At 39.5% G+C, this 17,168-nt stretch overlaps 1 protein-coding gene across 3 annotated transcripts in view; it reads left to right on the top strand.

Annotated features, from left to right (window-relative positions):
* The window catches only part of ARHGAP18 (Rho GTPase activating protein 18), an 84,753-nt gene that overhangs the window by 8,306 nt on the left and 59,279 nt on the right, over positions 1 to 17,168 (top strand). Inside the window, exon 1 of one of the 3 annotated variants that reach the window (XR_008203551.1) lies at positions 16,361 to 16,561. The exons of 1 other annotated variant lie outside the window; for it this stretch is intronic. Coding sequence is in view for 1 of the 2 variants with exons in the window: in XM_052671390.1 (XP_052527350.1) it covers positions 16,494 to 16,561 (68 nt within the window). In the remaining variant the exon portion in view is untranslated. Of the gene's footprint in view, positions 1 to 16,360; positions 16,562 to 17,168 lie in introns of those variants that run through there. One more of the 3 variants, XM_052671390.1, reaches the window with a different exon arrangement.

Genomic DNA, 17,168 nt, shown 5'->3' with positions numbered 1-17,168 from the left:
CAGGGAAGTATATGGTGCCATATTAGGTGGCCAACACTTGCAACAGTTTAATCTCTTAGAAAAGTACTACATTTTGCTACTACAACAGTAAATGCGATTAGATCTCGTGACAACAGGTTCCATAGCCAGAGAAAAGCACATTATTTCTATGAGTTAGAGACCCAGTATTGATTTGTAATTATATATATGAGAGAGAAGGGTTTAGACCTCCAGTAATCTTTAAAGACTATCTGCCTCTAGGCAACCATCAGAAGTAAACTTAATCTGGATAAAAACCTGCTGTGGGTAGTTAATTCAGTTAAGAGATCAATTTCTAATAAAATTTAAGGATTGGGTTGTGTGATAGCATTTTGAATTATGTATAGCATAAAATTTGTCCTTAGCTTTTGTTCTCCACAGCAGCAGTGTACTGTCTGCTGTGTGAGATGCCCAGTGTTGTCAATAACAACTGGGAGAAACAAAATTGGAAGAATACAGAGATGACCACTGCCATAACTAGTTATCGAATGGCACTCATCAAAATGTAGATAATAAGTACACTAGAACATATCTTTGTTAAAAGTGATATAGGGTAAGAAGTTATTTATGAGCAATCATGGGAAAAACATTGGAAAGTATGTATGAGCACTTGCTACATCTGGGATCTGGAAAGGATTTCAGTTTTATGGGGTGAAATGAGGGCAGAAAAGATATGTTTGTGTAAATGTCAGTTTGAAGTGTCTTTCAGAACTTCAAGAGCAGTTTGCAAGCAGTGACACCCTTGTATATGCTGAATCCCTCCTGCAATCTGCACTGTTTGCAATTACATTATACTCTTTCACCTGGCAAGGTACAAGGTCAATTTCAATTTACTAAAGGGGAAATAAATCCTGTTGACCTGTATAGAATAGATTTCAGTGCTGTATGGGGTATTATATTTTCTTTCAAGATGCCTTTAGAGCCAATGCAGAGACATCATTTTAATGTTTTTGGCTTCATGTTGCTATCTATCTAAAGGTTTACCTCAGATTTGTAAATCCTGCATGATATTTTTACTAAAGGAAGCTTCTATTAATGCTTATGTGCTAGGATTAGGATGACTAAAATTATGTAATACCTTATGTTGGACTATTGGCATCATGCTGCCATCTGACAACAGTTGTTTCTTGTTTATTGTAATGGAAAAATTCTGGTAGAATGCTGCTGTGCTACTGCAAGATCAGTGCTTCTAGTAGTATTTCATACTTCCATAAATTGCATGTTTATTGCAATACAATCCTTTTTAATATATAACCATATTATGTATAACATAGTTTATTTTTAGCAAAGTAAGTACCCAAAGTACCAAGCAACCATGGTTGTTTTTCACCATAATTTAAAATATATATAGTTAGGAGAAAGTGAGATGTCAGAATTCAAAACTTTTCATGAGTGGGGGAAAAAAATCCCCACACAAAACGACAGAGATTTGGCACACATTTAATGGGGGGAAAAAAAAAAAAAAAAGCATGTCATGACAGTGTAATTTGCACTGTTGGTGGTAAGCCCGTGCTGGAAGCTAGCAGGATTCTGAAGCTTCTGAAGGTGGAAGATCCTGTGGAGTGACTGGACAGTGGTTGCTGACATCTCTGCATTTCCTGCCAGCTGCAAATTTCCTGCCACTGGGCTGTGTTTGCTTCAGGTACTCCCTGAGATTTGCATTGCTAGGATACTTAGGTGAAGGCTGAAGTTAAACTGATCTGTGTTAGTTAGTGAGGATGCTGAATCTTGGGATAGATTGTCAGTGATTTTGCTGGTGTCTACTGTAACACTCATATTAAATACATCTGGTATTGGCAATTTTTAAAAAAATGATTTGCTAAATGACAAATTATTTAATGAAAACAGAAGGTGAAATGTTTGTAATGTTAAAATGTAATGTATAAATTAACGCTCAGTGGTAGTACTTCTTAAAAAAAAATCTCTTTTTGAGTCAGTGGTGCAGAGAAGAGTGATTGGTGTTAGTTGTGAGAGAATATCCTGTCCCTATTTATGGATGCTTTTTGAGTTTAGCTTGGGAACACAATGAAGTGTAGGCATGGATAGAGGTGAGAAAATAAAAGCCATATTTCAGGTCAGGCAGGTAATATTGTATCTCAAGAACAGAACCTCAAAACTGAAAGAAGCTCTAAAATACTTAATTATAGTTTCAGGTGAAGTCCTTTAAAGTCTAAGTAGGGATGGACATATTGACAGGGAGCAATGAAGGTGGTGAAGGGCACCATTTAGTGTTCAGTTACCCAGCACTCTGTATTAGTGCTAAGGACATTACTCCCACTAAGACTAAGGATTATGTCAGTGTCAATTTGAGAACTATTCTGCTTTGATTAAGACAATTAATTTGAAAAATCATATTATTGACAGCAGAAATGACCAAAGCCATTTCTGAACATCCAGTGGCAGGACTCCCAGCTTGAAGGAAATGGGAACATGGCCAAGCACTCACCAGGTCACCTGCCCAATAACTGCTCTGAGAAGTGAAAAAACACGAGGTATTTCTAACACCAGGACTGAAAATACAAATGGTCTTACTCTGCTGCCTGCTCTTTCACAGCATATACATTCTAGAAAAGCAGAATTCCTCATGTTTGAACACAGTGATCTCCATGGCTGGAACATGACAAGGATCAAATAGGCAAAGGCAGACCTTCTCATTCATTACTAGTATCATGCTCCTGAATCAAACACAAGTTTATAATTTAGAGGATCTTTGGACACACTCTGGTAATAGTCATGCTAAGGTTGTTAGCCTAGCAAATCACTAGGTTCTGCTTGCTCTTTCTTATTACCTGCTTCTAGTGATAAGATTGTATGTGCAAATGTGAATGAACGGAGCAAAATTCAAATATTACATGCTCTAATATATAGAATTAAATATTACAGGCACTTTTATGATACTGAAGAACGTATAAATACTGGTCAAATTTTTAGAGATAAAATGGAAGAAAACAAAATATAGAATATTCTGCTTAAAATAAAGTCCTGTTGTGTGAAGTGTATTTAATATTATCTTTAAACAGGTGAGTTCTTGTGAGTATTCTCAAGTGAGTTTCCTTTATTTGTACTATCTGCTGTAGTTTAGTCTGGAGGATATACACTTATATAAATTGTATATAAAATGTATATTTATATAAATATACATTTATTTGAAGTACAGCTGGAACCCAAGTATGTACTGTCTCTAACATAAACGCAGAGCCAAGCATTCAATGGGACAGTTGGTGTGCATCACTACAAGAAGCTCCAGGGATGTGTCTGAACTTGATTTTCATGAAAGATGAGGGGATTGATATATACTGACATTACATGGTGATAATAGATTTTTTTTTTTTCTGGAAAGCCTTCAATAGAGAGGAATTCTTAATATTGCTATATTTTACGCTTGCAAAAGTTATTTGGCAGCTCTAATTTTTTAACTCAAAATATCACTCTGAAATTTGCAGTGATGCAAAGGACATCCTTTCTTGCTTTTTTGTCTATTGACGTTTTTTATATTTACATTTCCAAACTGGGCTTAAATACAAGTTTCACCTGACTAAAGCGCTGCATTAAAATTTAAATACAGGTTTACTTTGCTAATGCATAATTCACTGAATGAAGATAGCTAAAAACTTGGCTTGCAATTGAGAAAAGGGTCTGTGTTCTGCAGATAAGTGTACCGTCAATGTTATTGTGTTTAAAATGCTTCAGCTACAACGGCTGGAATAGAAGAATTGCTTCATCTCGGGAGCAGTCCAAACTGCACTTGTCAGGATTCAAAATGGGAGCTGAGTTCCTGGAGTTTTTTGTGACCAAAGCAGATTACATGTGATCTAAATTTCCTTGAATGGGGATGCTTTAAAATCTGATGAGAAAATTGTATCCTTGAAAAGTTTAAGTAATTCACTCATTGTTAAAAAGAATGTGTTCCTTAAAACAAACAACAAGAACAAATCAAACATTAAATCAAGTTCAATTTCTAAATAACGCAGTATCATAAAGATTTTTTTTACTGCTGTGATATATGCTGCATCATAACTTGTACTTTTTGTCACTCATACACATTTACACTACTTTCACTGCTGCAAGGAACTGGAATAATTTTTATTTATAAACAATGTGAACGCAAAAGTAGCTGTACTGGATTGGGCTAAAAATCCATCAGTGTGGTGTCCTATTAGTACTTACTACTTCCCAGATAGAGTTGTAAAGCAGTGCTAGCACACAGTTGCAGCCATATGCTGCCAGGCAGATCCTGATCCAGATTTCTTCCTAGAGGTTTGGTAATATTTCATAGATTTATTTCCCACTAACATCTCTGGTCTCACTTCAGACCCCTGCAAGCTTTTAGCCTACTCAGCATCCTGTGACAAGCGTAATGACACTTCGTGGGAAATGCCACCACCTTCTGTCTGTTTGGGATCTGTTTTTTCATCTTGGTTATAATTAATACCCCTCAGTTCTTGCACTTTAAAACACAGTTAATAGTCCACGGGGATAATATTTTTTTTTTCCCCTTCAAGTCTTGTATCTTACTTGCTTAAGGCCTAGGCTTCGTCTGCAGGCTGCCTTTCCTGTCATTTTTTTTAATTTATTTGGTGCTGTAATTACAGCAGCCAATAGAAAAATTGCTAGGATTACCTGTACAAATCCTGAGTAAGAAATAATATTCAATATAATTTAAATATTAATATTGCTTATCATAAACACAGCTTCCATTGCGTTTTGTTTGGTTGCTGGAAGCAAACATCCTGTTAGCAGCAGCTGTGGTCTGAATGTGTGTTTTAGACCAATATTATTTTATTATTAGCATGCATTGTTTACTTGTAAGACTGTTATGACAGTACAGAAAATGCCACTGTTAGATTTGTAGCTATATTCCTAGTGTTCTTATGTATTATATGTGTTGCTATTGAAGAATTGTACATAAACATATATTTCAACATTATTGCACTTTCCATCCTCAACTGTGAGTAGCGCAAAGTGCAAAGCAGGTACTAAGACTTTATGTTTTGACATTTAGGTCCTTTCAAGGCAGTTGTTACAAAGTTTCATTTTAAAGCATCAGCCTTGCCTTTCATGAAGGTAATTTTTTGCAGTCAAACGACGGAGAAATTATGATGGCTAAAATAGTTACAATATTCTCAACTGAACAGCTCAGTATAGTGAACTCCAGTGAGTCCGAAGAAGTTTGAAGCCTTGAGAGGCTGGCGTTCCCAGTTCAGGATATAGTAACCCCTAAGTTACTCCCATTTCATAGCTTGTTGGCAACTAACAAATTATGTCATTTGATAAACCAGAATTCTATTTTCACCCCTGTAACAAGTACTTTAGGCAGCACTTAGCACTTTTGAGATTGTTACGGCTATATTCTCTAATAGCTAACAGCACACATTATACATTGTGCAGATTCTTTGTGAGAGCATCTTCCTGGGATTACTGAAATGAAATGCATTTTGCATAGATAATATTGCAGAACCTGATGTTTCCACAAATAGATTGCTCTCAAACTGGGGCTATGAAAAAGAAATAATCTTCAGCTTGAGATCTGTTCACAAGCAACGATAATCTTGTGTAGCAATTTTGTATTTTTAGTGATGCCCCAAAGCGATTGGAGAGAAGAAAATACCAGGAAAAGAAAAACCAAAAGAATGATTGTGGCAGATGTACAGCTTTTTCCCGTTAACTTTTTATTCATGGAGACACACAGATTTGAAGATCTGATCAGGAATCCAGAAGTCGTGTATAGACATGTGGCCTCCGGGCTGACCTTTTGGTAAAACTAAAAGTGATGCATATCTGAAGGTTCAGTAGCTGAAGAGTAATTTTCAGAAATTCTGTGAGTAATTTCTGGGCTTCTGTGCTGTTGAAAACCAGCCTATATCAGTGAGAAATGTGGTTTTTTTTTTTATTTTTTTTTAAATTATTATTATTATTATTATTATTATTATTTAAAAAATTTACAATAGCTGTATTAGTTGAAGCCCTACTGCAGAAACAGTAGAACAGCATTTTGGATTGGTACCTAAATACATATATGAGCATTAAATTAGTTATAAATAAAATACTTTTATACTGATAAAATCTCATCTACGCTAGATGATGGCCCTCCTTTTTTTTCTTTACCATTTGTGGAAGAGTAAAACTGGCATAGTTAAAGTATGGAAGAACCCAGTGAGAAAGCACCTTTCAGTAATACCTTTGGGAAGTGCTCCAAAATTAGGTACTGCTATTATGAGTCCGAATAGGAAATTTATTTCTGAGCATGAAGATGAGAGGGAGCCAACCCTTGCTAATCCTGTCATTTTAGTGGAGGCATTGGGGAAGAATAGCAAGCAAATCCTTACAGAGTTTCACATTGTTTCTTCCTCCTGTTTTGGTGTTTAGTTTGTTTGTTTGTTTGTTTGTTTGTGTTTTTTTGTTTTTTTTTTTTACACCCAGGAGAAAGGAAGGTCCCAAATTTGATCATATCACTGTTTTGTAAAATATCTATACAATGCAAAGACTGATATTTAAATAAAATGGAGATCTAACAAAAAAATAAAGAAAAGTCAAAAGTAAAGTTGGAAATTGTTTGATTGTCCTAAAGTTATCCCCCATAAACAAGGAAAAGGCAGTATAAACATGACAAATGTTTTATAAACTCAAAGAAAGAAAGTAATTCATCCCACAACTGTAAATTCTGTCCCCAGATCAGAATTCACAAGCCTGAAGATATGGAGGGCCATCCAACTCCAGCGCAGCCAGTGCTGCTCTTGAGAGGATGAAGGAAGGGCACTGAGGTCCTGTTGGGAGCCAGCTTAAAGTCTTCCTGAACAAATGTTGCAGCAGATAATGCCAGGGGGAGGATGAGACTCTCCTACAGCAGATGATTATATGTCTGCACATACAGTCATCGGCTGAGAGAAAACGTTTGGACAGTATGTGAGCCTTGCTTTGTTTGTCTGTCACGTGTGCTGTTTTTGCCATGTTTCTGATTAATACTTCACCCTTATACCTTGTCCTCTTAAATCTAGATGATATGCGACAGCACAGAGAGATGCAAAACATGAACAGTATGAGTAGTGATGAGTATTACTCCCATCTGCTGAGCTGACATGAATGAATTTTTGTGATACTTGTTAATGCTGCTATTACAATTCTGAGCAACTTGCAGACTGTCGTGGAGCAGAAATACATCCATGGTGTGGGAACTTCGCATGTCAGCCAGCAGGTGGCAAGTGGAGAGACGCTCCTGCAGGTGACTGTCCCCACGTGTGCTTCTGTAAAACGTTCCCAAACATTACTAAATGAAATAGCTAAATTCCCTCAAGAGCGGCAAAGCTGAGGGCATGAGAAGTATCTCTGTAAGTTACGCATTCTGCCAAATGTCATTGTCACATGCATGCTCACATACAGGACAAATCTCTTTTTGTTGAGAATTTATCAATCCCCCAGCCTCCCAAAACTATTGAAAATGCTTACTTGCTAAAATACAATTTAAAGGATTGCTTAATAAAATAAAATAAAATGTTTTGAAACAGATAACTTTGAAACAGATCCAGCACCAATGCGGGTGCCTGGGGGCTGAGCCCCATGCTCTGGTGGCAGCCATGCCCCAGGTGTGCATTCCCTGTGCTGACTGTGTGGTATATCCCTTGACAGGCAGCACACACCCCTGGCATGCTGTGCTCTGCTGGTTTGGTTTTGTTTGTGGTTGGATGATTTTTTTTTTTTTTTTTTTTTTTTGCAGACATATGGTGAACACTACTGTATATTATGAGAGTTATTAAATAGCAAGATTCTGTATTGATTTAAATCAAAGTAAATCTGACTGCTATTACACAAATACCACTTTTCTTGTGGATGTTTTTAAGCAAACTGTAAACGTTATGTTTTTCCTGCAGAAACTACACGTTATATCCCGTCATAGACAAACTTTCAAGGTTAGCCTTCTGTAATAACAGCTATTGCTTCCAAAGTCACAATGCTGGTAGCGTACTCTTGCCTTGTGTTTCTGCAGATTCATCCAAGCTTCATGGTAAAGCTCTGTCTGTCACAGTCTCTGTAGACATGTGTGAGAAGATTTGCCACAACAAATGATTTCCCAAACTTAGTCATCAGTGAATGTCACAAATGTACTCTTTGAGGACCATGGCCATAGAGGCTATGGATGTGATGACAAGTAAAATGACTTCACAAGAATTACAAGAATCACAAGGTTGGAAACGACCTATAAGATCATCCAGTCAACTGTCTCCGACTTGTGACACATATGTGGCTATGCATCAGCCTAAAAATACTTATGGACTGTAAAGTTATTGCTTGGCACGTATGCATAGGTATAGCTATAACATTGCTTTGAGTTTTTATTTGTCTTTCTTTATGAGTGATATTTTTTCAGCTTTCGCATGGGCTGCTTTCAATCACAAAGAACCAAATAAGCACTCAAACATTTATTTCTTGTTAAAATTTCTTGCACAGGTGTTCACGTTTACATCAATTTTCTTTGTATTTGTTCTGCAGAGGAGTTATGTTTTGAATACTTATGAAAGACAAATGAAAAGCATCAGGAAAATATCAGAAACAAATAATCATTTTTGTTCTTACAGTTTATGTTTGCAAATTTCTTTGTTCAAAATTTGGCCAGTCCTTGTTACAACAAAGCTATTGGAAAAGGAAAGTAATTTCTAAACACAGATGTCCTATCCTTTAATTCAAAATCAAAAGTGCTGTGCTTTGCTGTTAAAAATGGTTTATGCAAAAACTATCATGAAAATAACAAAACAAGCCTGGGAAGCTGATTTAACAAAAAAAAAAAAAAAAAAAAGGCTGCAGCAAGCAAGAATAGGGGCATATTCTTACTCCCTTCTGGTTCTATCTCTGACTCTTACAGATACAGTTTTATGAGATGTCCCATTAATGTCATATTTCTCAAACTGTAGTTAGGACTTCATATATAGCTGAAGTGTGGTGCCCTTTTAAAATTTAGTTAAATTTCTGGAAAATGCAGTTCTGAGTTGATGTAAACCATTTTTTTTTAATTCGTGTTGCATTCAGAAGACTGTTTTGAATTCAGAGTAATAAGAATAATACACTGCTTGCACTGTTCCATAGATAGTGTGGCTGAATTTAATTTCACTGTGTAAAACAAGAGAGAGGGAAGGGTTTTAAAAATTGTGATTATTTGTTTTGGGTGCGAAAGGAATGATGCCAAATGACTTTTTTTTTTTTTTTTTTCCATATCAACAAAGGAGAACTAAAAATACTTTGCTCTGGGTTAACTCAACATTTTACCGAGCATCCTCTAGTTTAAAAGCCTTTGCAGAGTAAGGTTTTCTTTTAAGCAGCTGATGACTCAGGCGATTATTTCCTTTGTTATTCTGAAGGGTTTGTTGTCAGCTAGCAGCCACATTTCTGGGTAGCTCTGGTTTTTTTTTTTTTTTTTTTTTTTTCCCCATTTTCATGAGCTTTTCTGACTAAACAGAAAAAAAAATTCTCTGGCACTGCTATTGTATGTTTTGCTTCACCAGATGTTTCTGTGCTGCAGATTCAGCTGTGATGAATTCTGCAGACAGCAGCAAAATTAGACGGATAATGAAAGGAAGAGCGTGGAGTCAAAAAGTAGGCTGACGTAGAGGACATGTGCATGAGAGTACTTGGCTTCAGTTTCTCAGCCAGATGTAGAGTGAAGAAACTGTCCCAGCCCACGCTGCATCATGGCCTGAAGTGGTTCAGGGAAGTAACTGACATGCTGAGTGAGGCACAGCCTGGGTTTTAACACAGCAAATCATTCTGTGGTTTACAGGTTTTATTTTCAGGATGTGGCTTTCGTTTGCTGCCACCATCTCTGTTTCACTTGGTGAAGCTTGTGGGCTGGTCAGTTTGTCTGTTCAATTACATTGAAGTGCAGGATATAACAGTCTGAACTTGACTGCAAGAACAGGAGAGTTGGAGTTGTGGGTTATGAGAAGTTTCTCTACTCCTCTGTCCCCTGTGGGTTTAATGTCACACTGTAAGAGAGAATAAAATCAGTATTTCTGGCATTCATATGACAGTAACCTCATGGCAAAAGGTTACCAGGTATGCCAAACTAGACCCTTCAGAATGAGTTCTCTATGCATGCTTTGATGTGCAAACTGCATCATCTGCAGCTGTGTTGAAAGCAGTGATAGGAGAAATGTAAGCACGAGTGTCACAGCCATGAGAAGAGCAAGCGTTCACCACAACAAAGTGTTTGTGATAGTGTACAGTTGTTCCATGGAGTTCAAGACTTATGCTCAGGGAAGATTGATTCGAATTGGAACAGATGTTAAAAAAAAAAAAAAAAAAAAAAAAAAGGTCAGGATAATGAAAGATCTCTGGCAGAATAGTGAGCATGTAGTGTAGTTAACCCAGAAAAACTTTTTGAAAAGTTATAGAGCTGCTTCACACAAACGCAAAAGGATTGATCAGGAACACTGGATGCCATGCTCTGGAGTTCTATATTTATTTCATTTTCATACAGTAGGACAGTGTATCTACCTCTAAGACACTGTGTGAGAATTAAGAAAGACTAAGACAAATTTATTTTAAAAATACACTCTTTTCACAATTAGAGGCATGTGAAGTAATAGTATGAAAAACTAAAATTGTATCAAAACTAGCTCAAAATAAAGGAGGCATTCAGAGTTGCCAATGAAAAAACCCTCACCACCCCCCAGAGTTAATGCTAACTTTCCAAAAGTGGTGTGAAACTTCAGGTGTAGTATTAGGTTTTCCCGCACAGTCCTATACCTCATTTGGAGGTGCTACAAAGTATACCAAGTTTATCATTTGTTCTTTTTAATGTGATTCACCGTATGGTGAATAATTCTCACAAAGAGCTTGATATTATTAACCTCATTATGTGGACATAGAAAGGGATGCAAGCATGGACGAGGACTGTGCAAGGTCACATAGTAAATAAACGTTGGATAAATTATCACTACTAGAACTGATAAACCTCTGGGTAAAACGGAGCAGCTGTCCAACCATGAGCAAAAACATTAAAGCAGGTGAGATGAGAACCTCATATAATCAAAACTCCCTGTCATTCCTGCAAGGTAAACAGATGGGCTGCGGAGGGTGCGACCTGAATTTCTTCCGGGAGTTTCATTCGAGAATAATCAAACTGAATAAACTGCAATAAACTCATGTGCTCATCAGGCTTTGGATAATCTCAAAAATTGTCTCAGTAATTACTATTTCACCTCTTGCACTCTCAAATAAAGAATTACCAAAGCAGCCACCAGAGTGCACCAGATACATTTTAGAGTAAGTTGTAAGGAAAGAAAGGAAGGTGGGAAGAGCTCCTTTTTTTCTTTTTTTTTTTTCCTTCTTCTTTTTGCTAAGGCTTGGAACAACTCAGCTGTTCAGATCTGTGTGTGAAGGGCAGTAAGAGGGAAGGCCAGGACTACTTGCAGTGAACCTGAAGGGGTTATTTCTCCTGCCTGTGGTTATGTCCTTGCAGTCACTTCTTGACAATTCTGTGTTGCTTACAGAATAAGTCCTCCATTTATTGAGCAGTGTTCTGGCAGTAATGGACGTATTTGTCCGTTAAAAAATCCTATTAAAATTTGAATTCAGGATCTGTGCACAATAGCCTGAAGGATCAAGCTGTAAGAAAAGTCTGTTATGTGCTGGCTAACAAGAGTATTATCAGCTTTCTGTATGCAAGTTTGCTTTCAGCGTATAAGTGTATGACTTAGTCCCTATCTTTGGTATTCAGGGGTAACTAAGCTGATCTAAAACACCTCCTACTTACTAGTACCATACATTCCAAAGTACTGAACACTCCACATTTTATTTGCCATATGGTGCACATTTCAACTGAACATTGCATGTTATGTATTTTCACAGGCAGCATAACAGAATTAAAGATCTTATCTGGCAGATGTGGATATCTGCATGTGACCCACATAATCTAGTTTATCTTCCTAGTCCATGGAAAGGAGCAGACAGTTCTAGAGCATGATTCATCTTTATGTTCTAAAGGGAATGGATAATATAAACCAGATGATTTTACCAGCTAATAGTACATGTTTGATAGCCTTTGAGCAGAGCCTAAAATCACTTGCATGGATGTAGTCATCAAGAGCTCAGCAGAAATCTTACCCTGCACATGTAATCTTCATTCCTATACTATATGTTCTTTCCCGTACTGCTGCTAACATAATTCATTAATGGCTGCAGAATACTACTCAAACGTGTGGGTCTTCATGTAGTGGAGTGCAACATCAAGTATGAAGCTTAGCAAGTGTTTGACATCATCTTACAGTGTACAAAAAACTTTCTGTTCTTTTGTTATCTTGCAATCTCTGGCTGCTAGCTGGAGCCCTGAAAGCATAATTTGGACAATGGAAATGCAGTGAGTTGGCTGAGGATTTTTCAGTTTGGCTTAAAATCCATCTGAACAAATTTTACAGTAGGTTATGCAAAGGATTAGCATTATGTTCTGCACTAGGTCATTGCAAATCTATTTTGCAAGTCCTGAAGCACACTTGTCCATTCACTGCAGCCCTGCATTTGTTGTCTGAACACTCTGGTATTGCTTCCAAGGAGAACTCTAGAACTCGGTGGGAATAAACCTACTGAGGAAGGGCCATTGAAGTCGGTCCGTGAATTTGAAATTGTAAGGTTATCATCTACAATTTTCTCAAGCCAGTGCTTCTCAATAGGTTGCGTTTCTACCTGCTGATAACTGATCATCAGAATCATCAAATGTATCATCAGAAACATCAATGTGAAAAAACAACCATCGCCTGGAAACAAAAAGATGTCAGTGTTGTTTTTTGTTTTTTGAGGGGAAAAAAAGGAAAAAAAGAAGTGCTTTGCAGTGAGAATTCAAAAGTAGACGTTAAACAAATGCATATCAGTTCCTTCCAGTCCTTGATAGGAAATTATAATCAGGAGGGAGACTGACTTTTTAGATGGGTAGTGATAGGACAAGGGGTACTGGTTTTAAATGAAAAAAGGGGAGATTTGGATTAGTTATTAGGAGGAAATTATTTGGAGAGTGGTGAGGCACTGGCACAGGCTTCCCAGAGAAACTGTAGTGCCTCATCCCTGGAGGTGCTCAAGGCCGGGTTGAATGGGTACTGGGCAGCCTGAGATGATGGGGGGCATCCCTGCCCATGGCACACTGGGACTGTGTGGGCTTTAAGGTTTCTTCCAACCTAAGACATTTTGAGATTCTGTGAAAACAGTGACAAATCAGACATTTTCTGAGACATTTTCGTTTCAGTAATTGCTTTATTAAAAAAACCCCAAAGCATATGTTTCCTGTGTGATCTACTTGGCTCTGGCTCTTAATTACATTAAGTGGAAGGACGCTGCCTGACATCTTAATCTGAATACTTGAACTCTTTGAAGGAGTCTTGGGTTCAGCAGCTAGACGATATGATTAGTAGTTACCGCCCTCAGTGATATCTTTTTTCTACCACGTAAAGTTATGTGCCCCAGACAGTACTTTCTTGTCTAGTTGATAATAAGAAACCTTACTTTCCACATTACTATACTCATACCATGTTAAGAACAAGACTAGTAACTACAAACTCAGTAATTACTGACTGCAAGTTTTTTTTAGGCAAAGGACAGACTAGTGAAAGTGTGAGGATATTCCTGTCAGTATATGGAAATAAAACATCTATAGGTCTATGTTATCTAGCTGCCTCCAGAATCATTTCTGCAAAGAGAAACAAAGTGGACTGGAGTTCTGTTGTCATAGCAGGAAGGAGTCTGAACCCATCAAGCTGTCTGACAGAGTAAAAGAAAAAGTGTGCCTAGAACTAACCTCCTAAATCCTCAGGAACTATTTCATGCTCAGCACATTTGAAGTGCGTCATGCTAAAGGCAGATTGAAGAAGGCAATTAGTATCTCTGGTGTTTCTGAATTATCAGTAATTTAATTTCTATTCTCACTTATTAACAGAATTTCTTTATTTCTATGTCCTTTCTTTTCACCATCAGCATTGTGATATGCTTAAAAAGACTTGCTTACTCTCCAGTTGATAAGTACAAGCTCATTCTAGATTTTGCCATTCTTCATCTGTCACTTAGCAGCATATAAGTCTTCTCCCACTTTTCATTTGCAGCAAAGTTTTCTTAGACCAGTGCCTTCTGACACCACACTGGCTACACTGTGCTTCTGCATTCTTTCTTTACAGAGGGCATACCGTGTGTTATGCCCTAATTATGATGTGTTTTAAGATGCTTATCAAAGAAGAAAGCACTTTATATTTTTGCTCTTATGGCACCTAATATATATTCTGTTTGGCATAGCACTTTGGCAAGCACTCGTTAAGCACAGAATGCTTCAGATATTTCACTTTTCTTTCTTTCTTTCTTCTTTAATCTCTTCTTTGAAGGTAGTTTTACAATCAAGTACAGTATGTGGCATGCAGCCAGTTAGCTGAAAATTTTAGAAACTGCCAGGTCCTAAGGCAATTTCATTTAATTTACATTTTTAGTTTTCTTGTTTCAATTTAAAAGAAAAAGGGTCCTTAAAAAAATAATTCTGCATAAGCTGTTCAACAGTTAAGCACATGCATTTAAGAGCCAAAGGCAACAGTAAATAGGTGTAGTGACATATATTAATAGGTTGCTTTCTCATCTCATGCTGAAGTACTTCTAAAATTATCAGTGCAAACATTTGAGTGTTGCATGTGTTTGGGTGTGAGGAATAGATTTCTGCTTTTCAGACATGGCCTGAGAGATGATGCACTGTAGCTGTGCACTGGGATATAAGGGGATCCTGCCACGGTCCCAAAATTTGAAAAAAAAAAGTGGATTTGAGTAGGAAAAGTCCAAAAACCTAACAAGTTGCTTACAGATAAAGCAGTCTCCATAAGACATGGAAGAGCCAGGCTTTGCTAAACACACCTTTGCCTCCAGTTGTTTTCACTTATTTAAAGCACAGGCTGAACTTGAACTTCAGTGGTGGAGGAAGGGAATGGGTCCCTCAGCTGTGGCTTGAAATTTCATGGTGATATGAGCCTTTTTAAAGCAGTAAAGGACAGCCCACTTTGTGTTTCATACAGGGCTACCCTTCATTAAGAAGAAACCTGGATAAAGTTATCTGCTTAAGTCAATGACAAAGTCCAGTTATGCCCAGACATCACCAATGAACTCTGCAAAGCCAATAGCTCCTAGCTCTGAGTGCATGGTGGGTTCTGAAGGACGCGTTTGCCTTGCTCTGCCTGAGGGCAATTCTGGTCAGTTGACCATGGGGAGCAGTGCTCCACTGAATCGTAGAATCATTAAGGTTGCAAAAGACTTCTAACATTGAGTCCAACTGTCAACACATCAATGCCATGTGCACTAAGCATGTTGTTAAATGACACATGTAGATGTTTCTTTAAGACCTACAGGGACAGTTGCTCCACTATCTCCCTGGGCAGCCTGTTTCAAATGCATCGCTACTCTTTCTGAGAATAATTTTTTCCTAATACCCAACCTAAACTTCTCCTGCCACAACTTAAAAATATAATCTCTTGTCCTATTACTATTACCTGGGAAGAGAGGCCAATACCCACTTCAGTGCGACCTCCCTTCAGGTAGTTGTAGAGAGCAGTAAGATCTCCCCTGAGCCTCCTCCAGACTGAACAATCCCAGTTCCTTCAGCTGTTCCTTAGAGCACAGGCTGGAATCTCTGTGCTCCTATTTAAGGGTGCAGCCATTCAGATAAATGAGGATATAGACCTTGGGATGTGCCAGGACACTCAGTGCTGAATTTTTCAGATGTTTCATTGCAAGCGAAACTGTTGCATTATATATATATATATATTTACTTTGAGAAGAAAAAAGAAATGCAATAGTTATGTTAACATTGAAGCCAATCCATTTCCTTGTGGCAGAAGTGGCTGCAGTCAGAAGCTGGGGAATGATACGGCAGCGATGAGGCAGCCCGGTTCCCGGTATCCTCGTCTGACCCTGCTGCTCGCAGGAATTTTTATAATGCTAGATTATAATTTAAATAAAATCCGTTTCACGTAGAAGTGAAAGCAAGCGTGGAATGCTCTGCTGCTATTCATTTTTACATGCAGCGCGCACAGTAGCACTAGAAACCGAGAACAACCTCAGTTTTTATTATCAAAGCCATTCCCAAGCCGCGTCCGCGGGCAGCAGCGGCGGCTCCGCCCCGTTACGCGGCGCTCAAAGCGCGGTAACGTTTGACTGCCTCCTTCGAGCGCTTCCACGCCAGCTGCAGCCCGCGGCCGGCGCGAGGCGGCAGGAGCGGGCCGCGGGCAGCCGCTGAGCTCCGCAGCCGGAAGCGGCCGCCGTGACCCTCCCGCTGGTGCTGCCGGGCACCCGGTTCCCGAGGCGGCGGCGGGAGGAGGAGGAGGAGCGGGAGGGGCGCGGTCCCGGAGAGCCGCGCTGCCGCCACCGACCCTGCCCCGCTGCGCTGCGCTCCGGCGGGAGGCTGTGCCGCGCCGAGCCGCGGCCGGGCCGCCTCGCTCCGTCTCGACGTCCGTGGAAGGGATGCGGCGGCACGCACCATGAGCTGGCTGTCCGGCTCCCGCGGCGTGGTGCTCACCGCCTACCACCCCAGCGGCGGCACCGGCGGGTGAGTGCGGCCGGGCAGGTGCGGCCCGCGGCGGGGCCCGAGCGGAGCCGGCCCGGCAGGGGCTGCGCTGGGAGGCCGAGCGCGTCCGTCTCGGCCCGGCGTCTTTTTCGCCGCGCTTCTCGCTTTTTCCCTCCGCTCTCCTAACGCTGCGCGGGGCCTTTGGCGAGCAGGTGCCGGTTGTAGTTAAGGAACAGACGCGCTTGCTTGCTGCCCGAGCAACCTGCGGTTGTTAACATTGGGCTGTGCCCGCTGTGTGGCCCGACCCTGCGCGATCGGGTGGGGGTCAGGCTTTGTGCTTTGACTTATCATCGTGGCTTTTTTTTTTTTTTTTTTTTCTTTCCGTTTGATTTGTTGTTTCTTATTTATTTGTTTAATGTTGTTGATTGAGGCGAGTTGCACGTAGGGACGAGATAAACTTTTCACAGCATTTGTCGTTTTGCTTTAAATGCAGAATTGAAAATGGGCAAGGGAGGCAGCCTCCATGAAGGCTGAGCGTCTCCACGCGCCTTGCGGCATGTTTAACGCCGACACAAATACAGTTGCCTCATAGCACTAACCACAGGCTTTTTTGGTGTGCTTTGTCCCTACGGCCCATTCAGACCCGTCC

This window comes from Tympanuchus pallidicinctus, unplaced genomic scaffold, assembly GCF_026119805.1.
Source record: "Tympanuchus pallidicinctus isolate F22 unplaced genomic scaffold, pur_lepc_1.0 scaffold1, whole genome shotgun sequence".
Classification (NCBI taxonomy): domain Eukaryota; kingdom Metazoa; phylum Chordata; class Aves; order Galliformes; family Phasianidae; genus Tympanuchus; species Tympanuchus pallidicinctus.
This window is presented reverse-complemented; position numbering and strand designations above follow the sequence as displayed.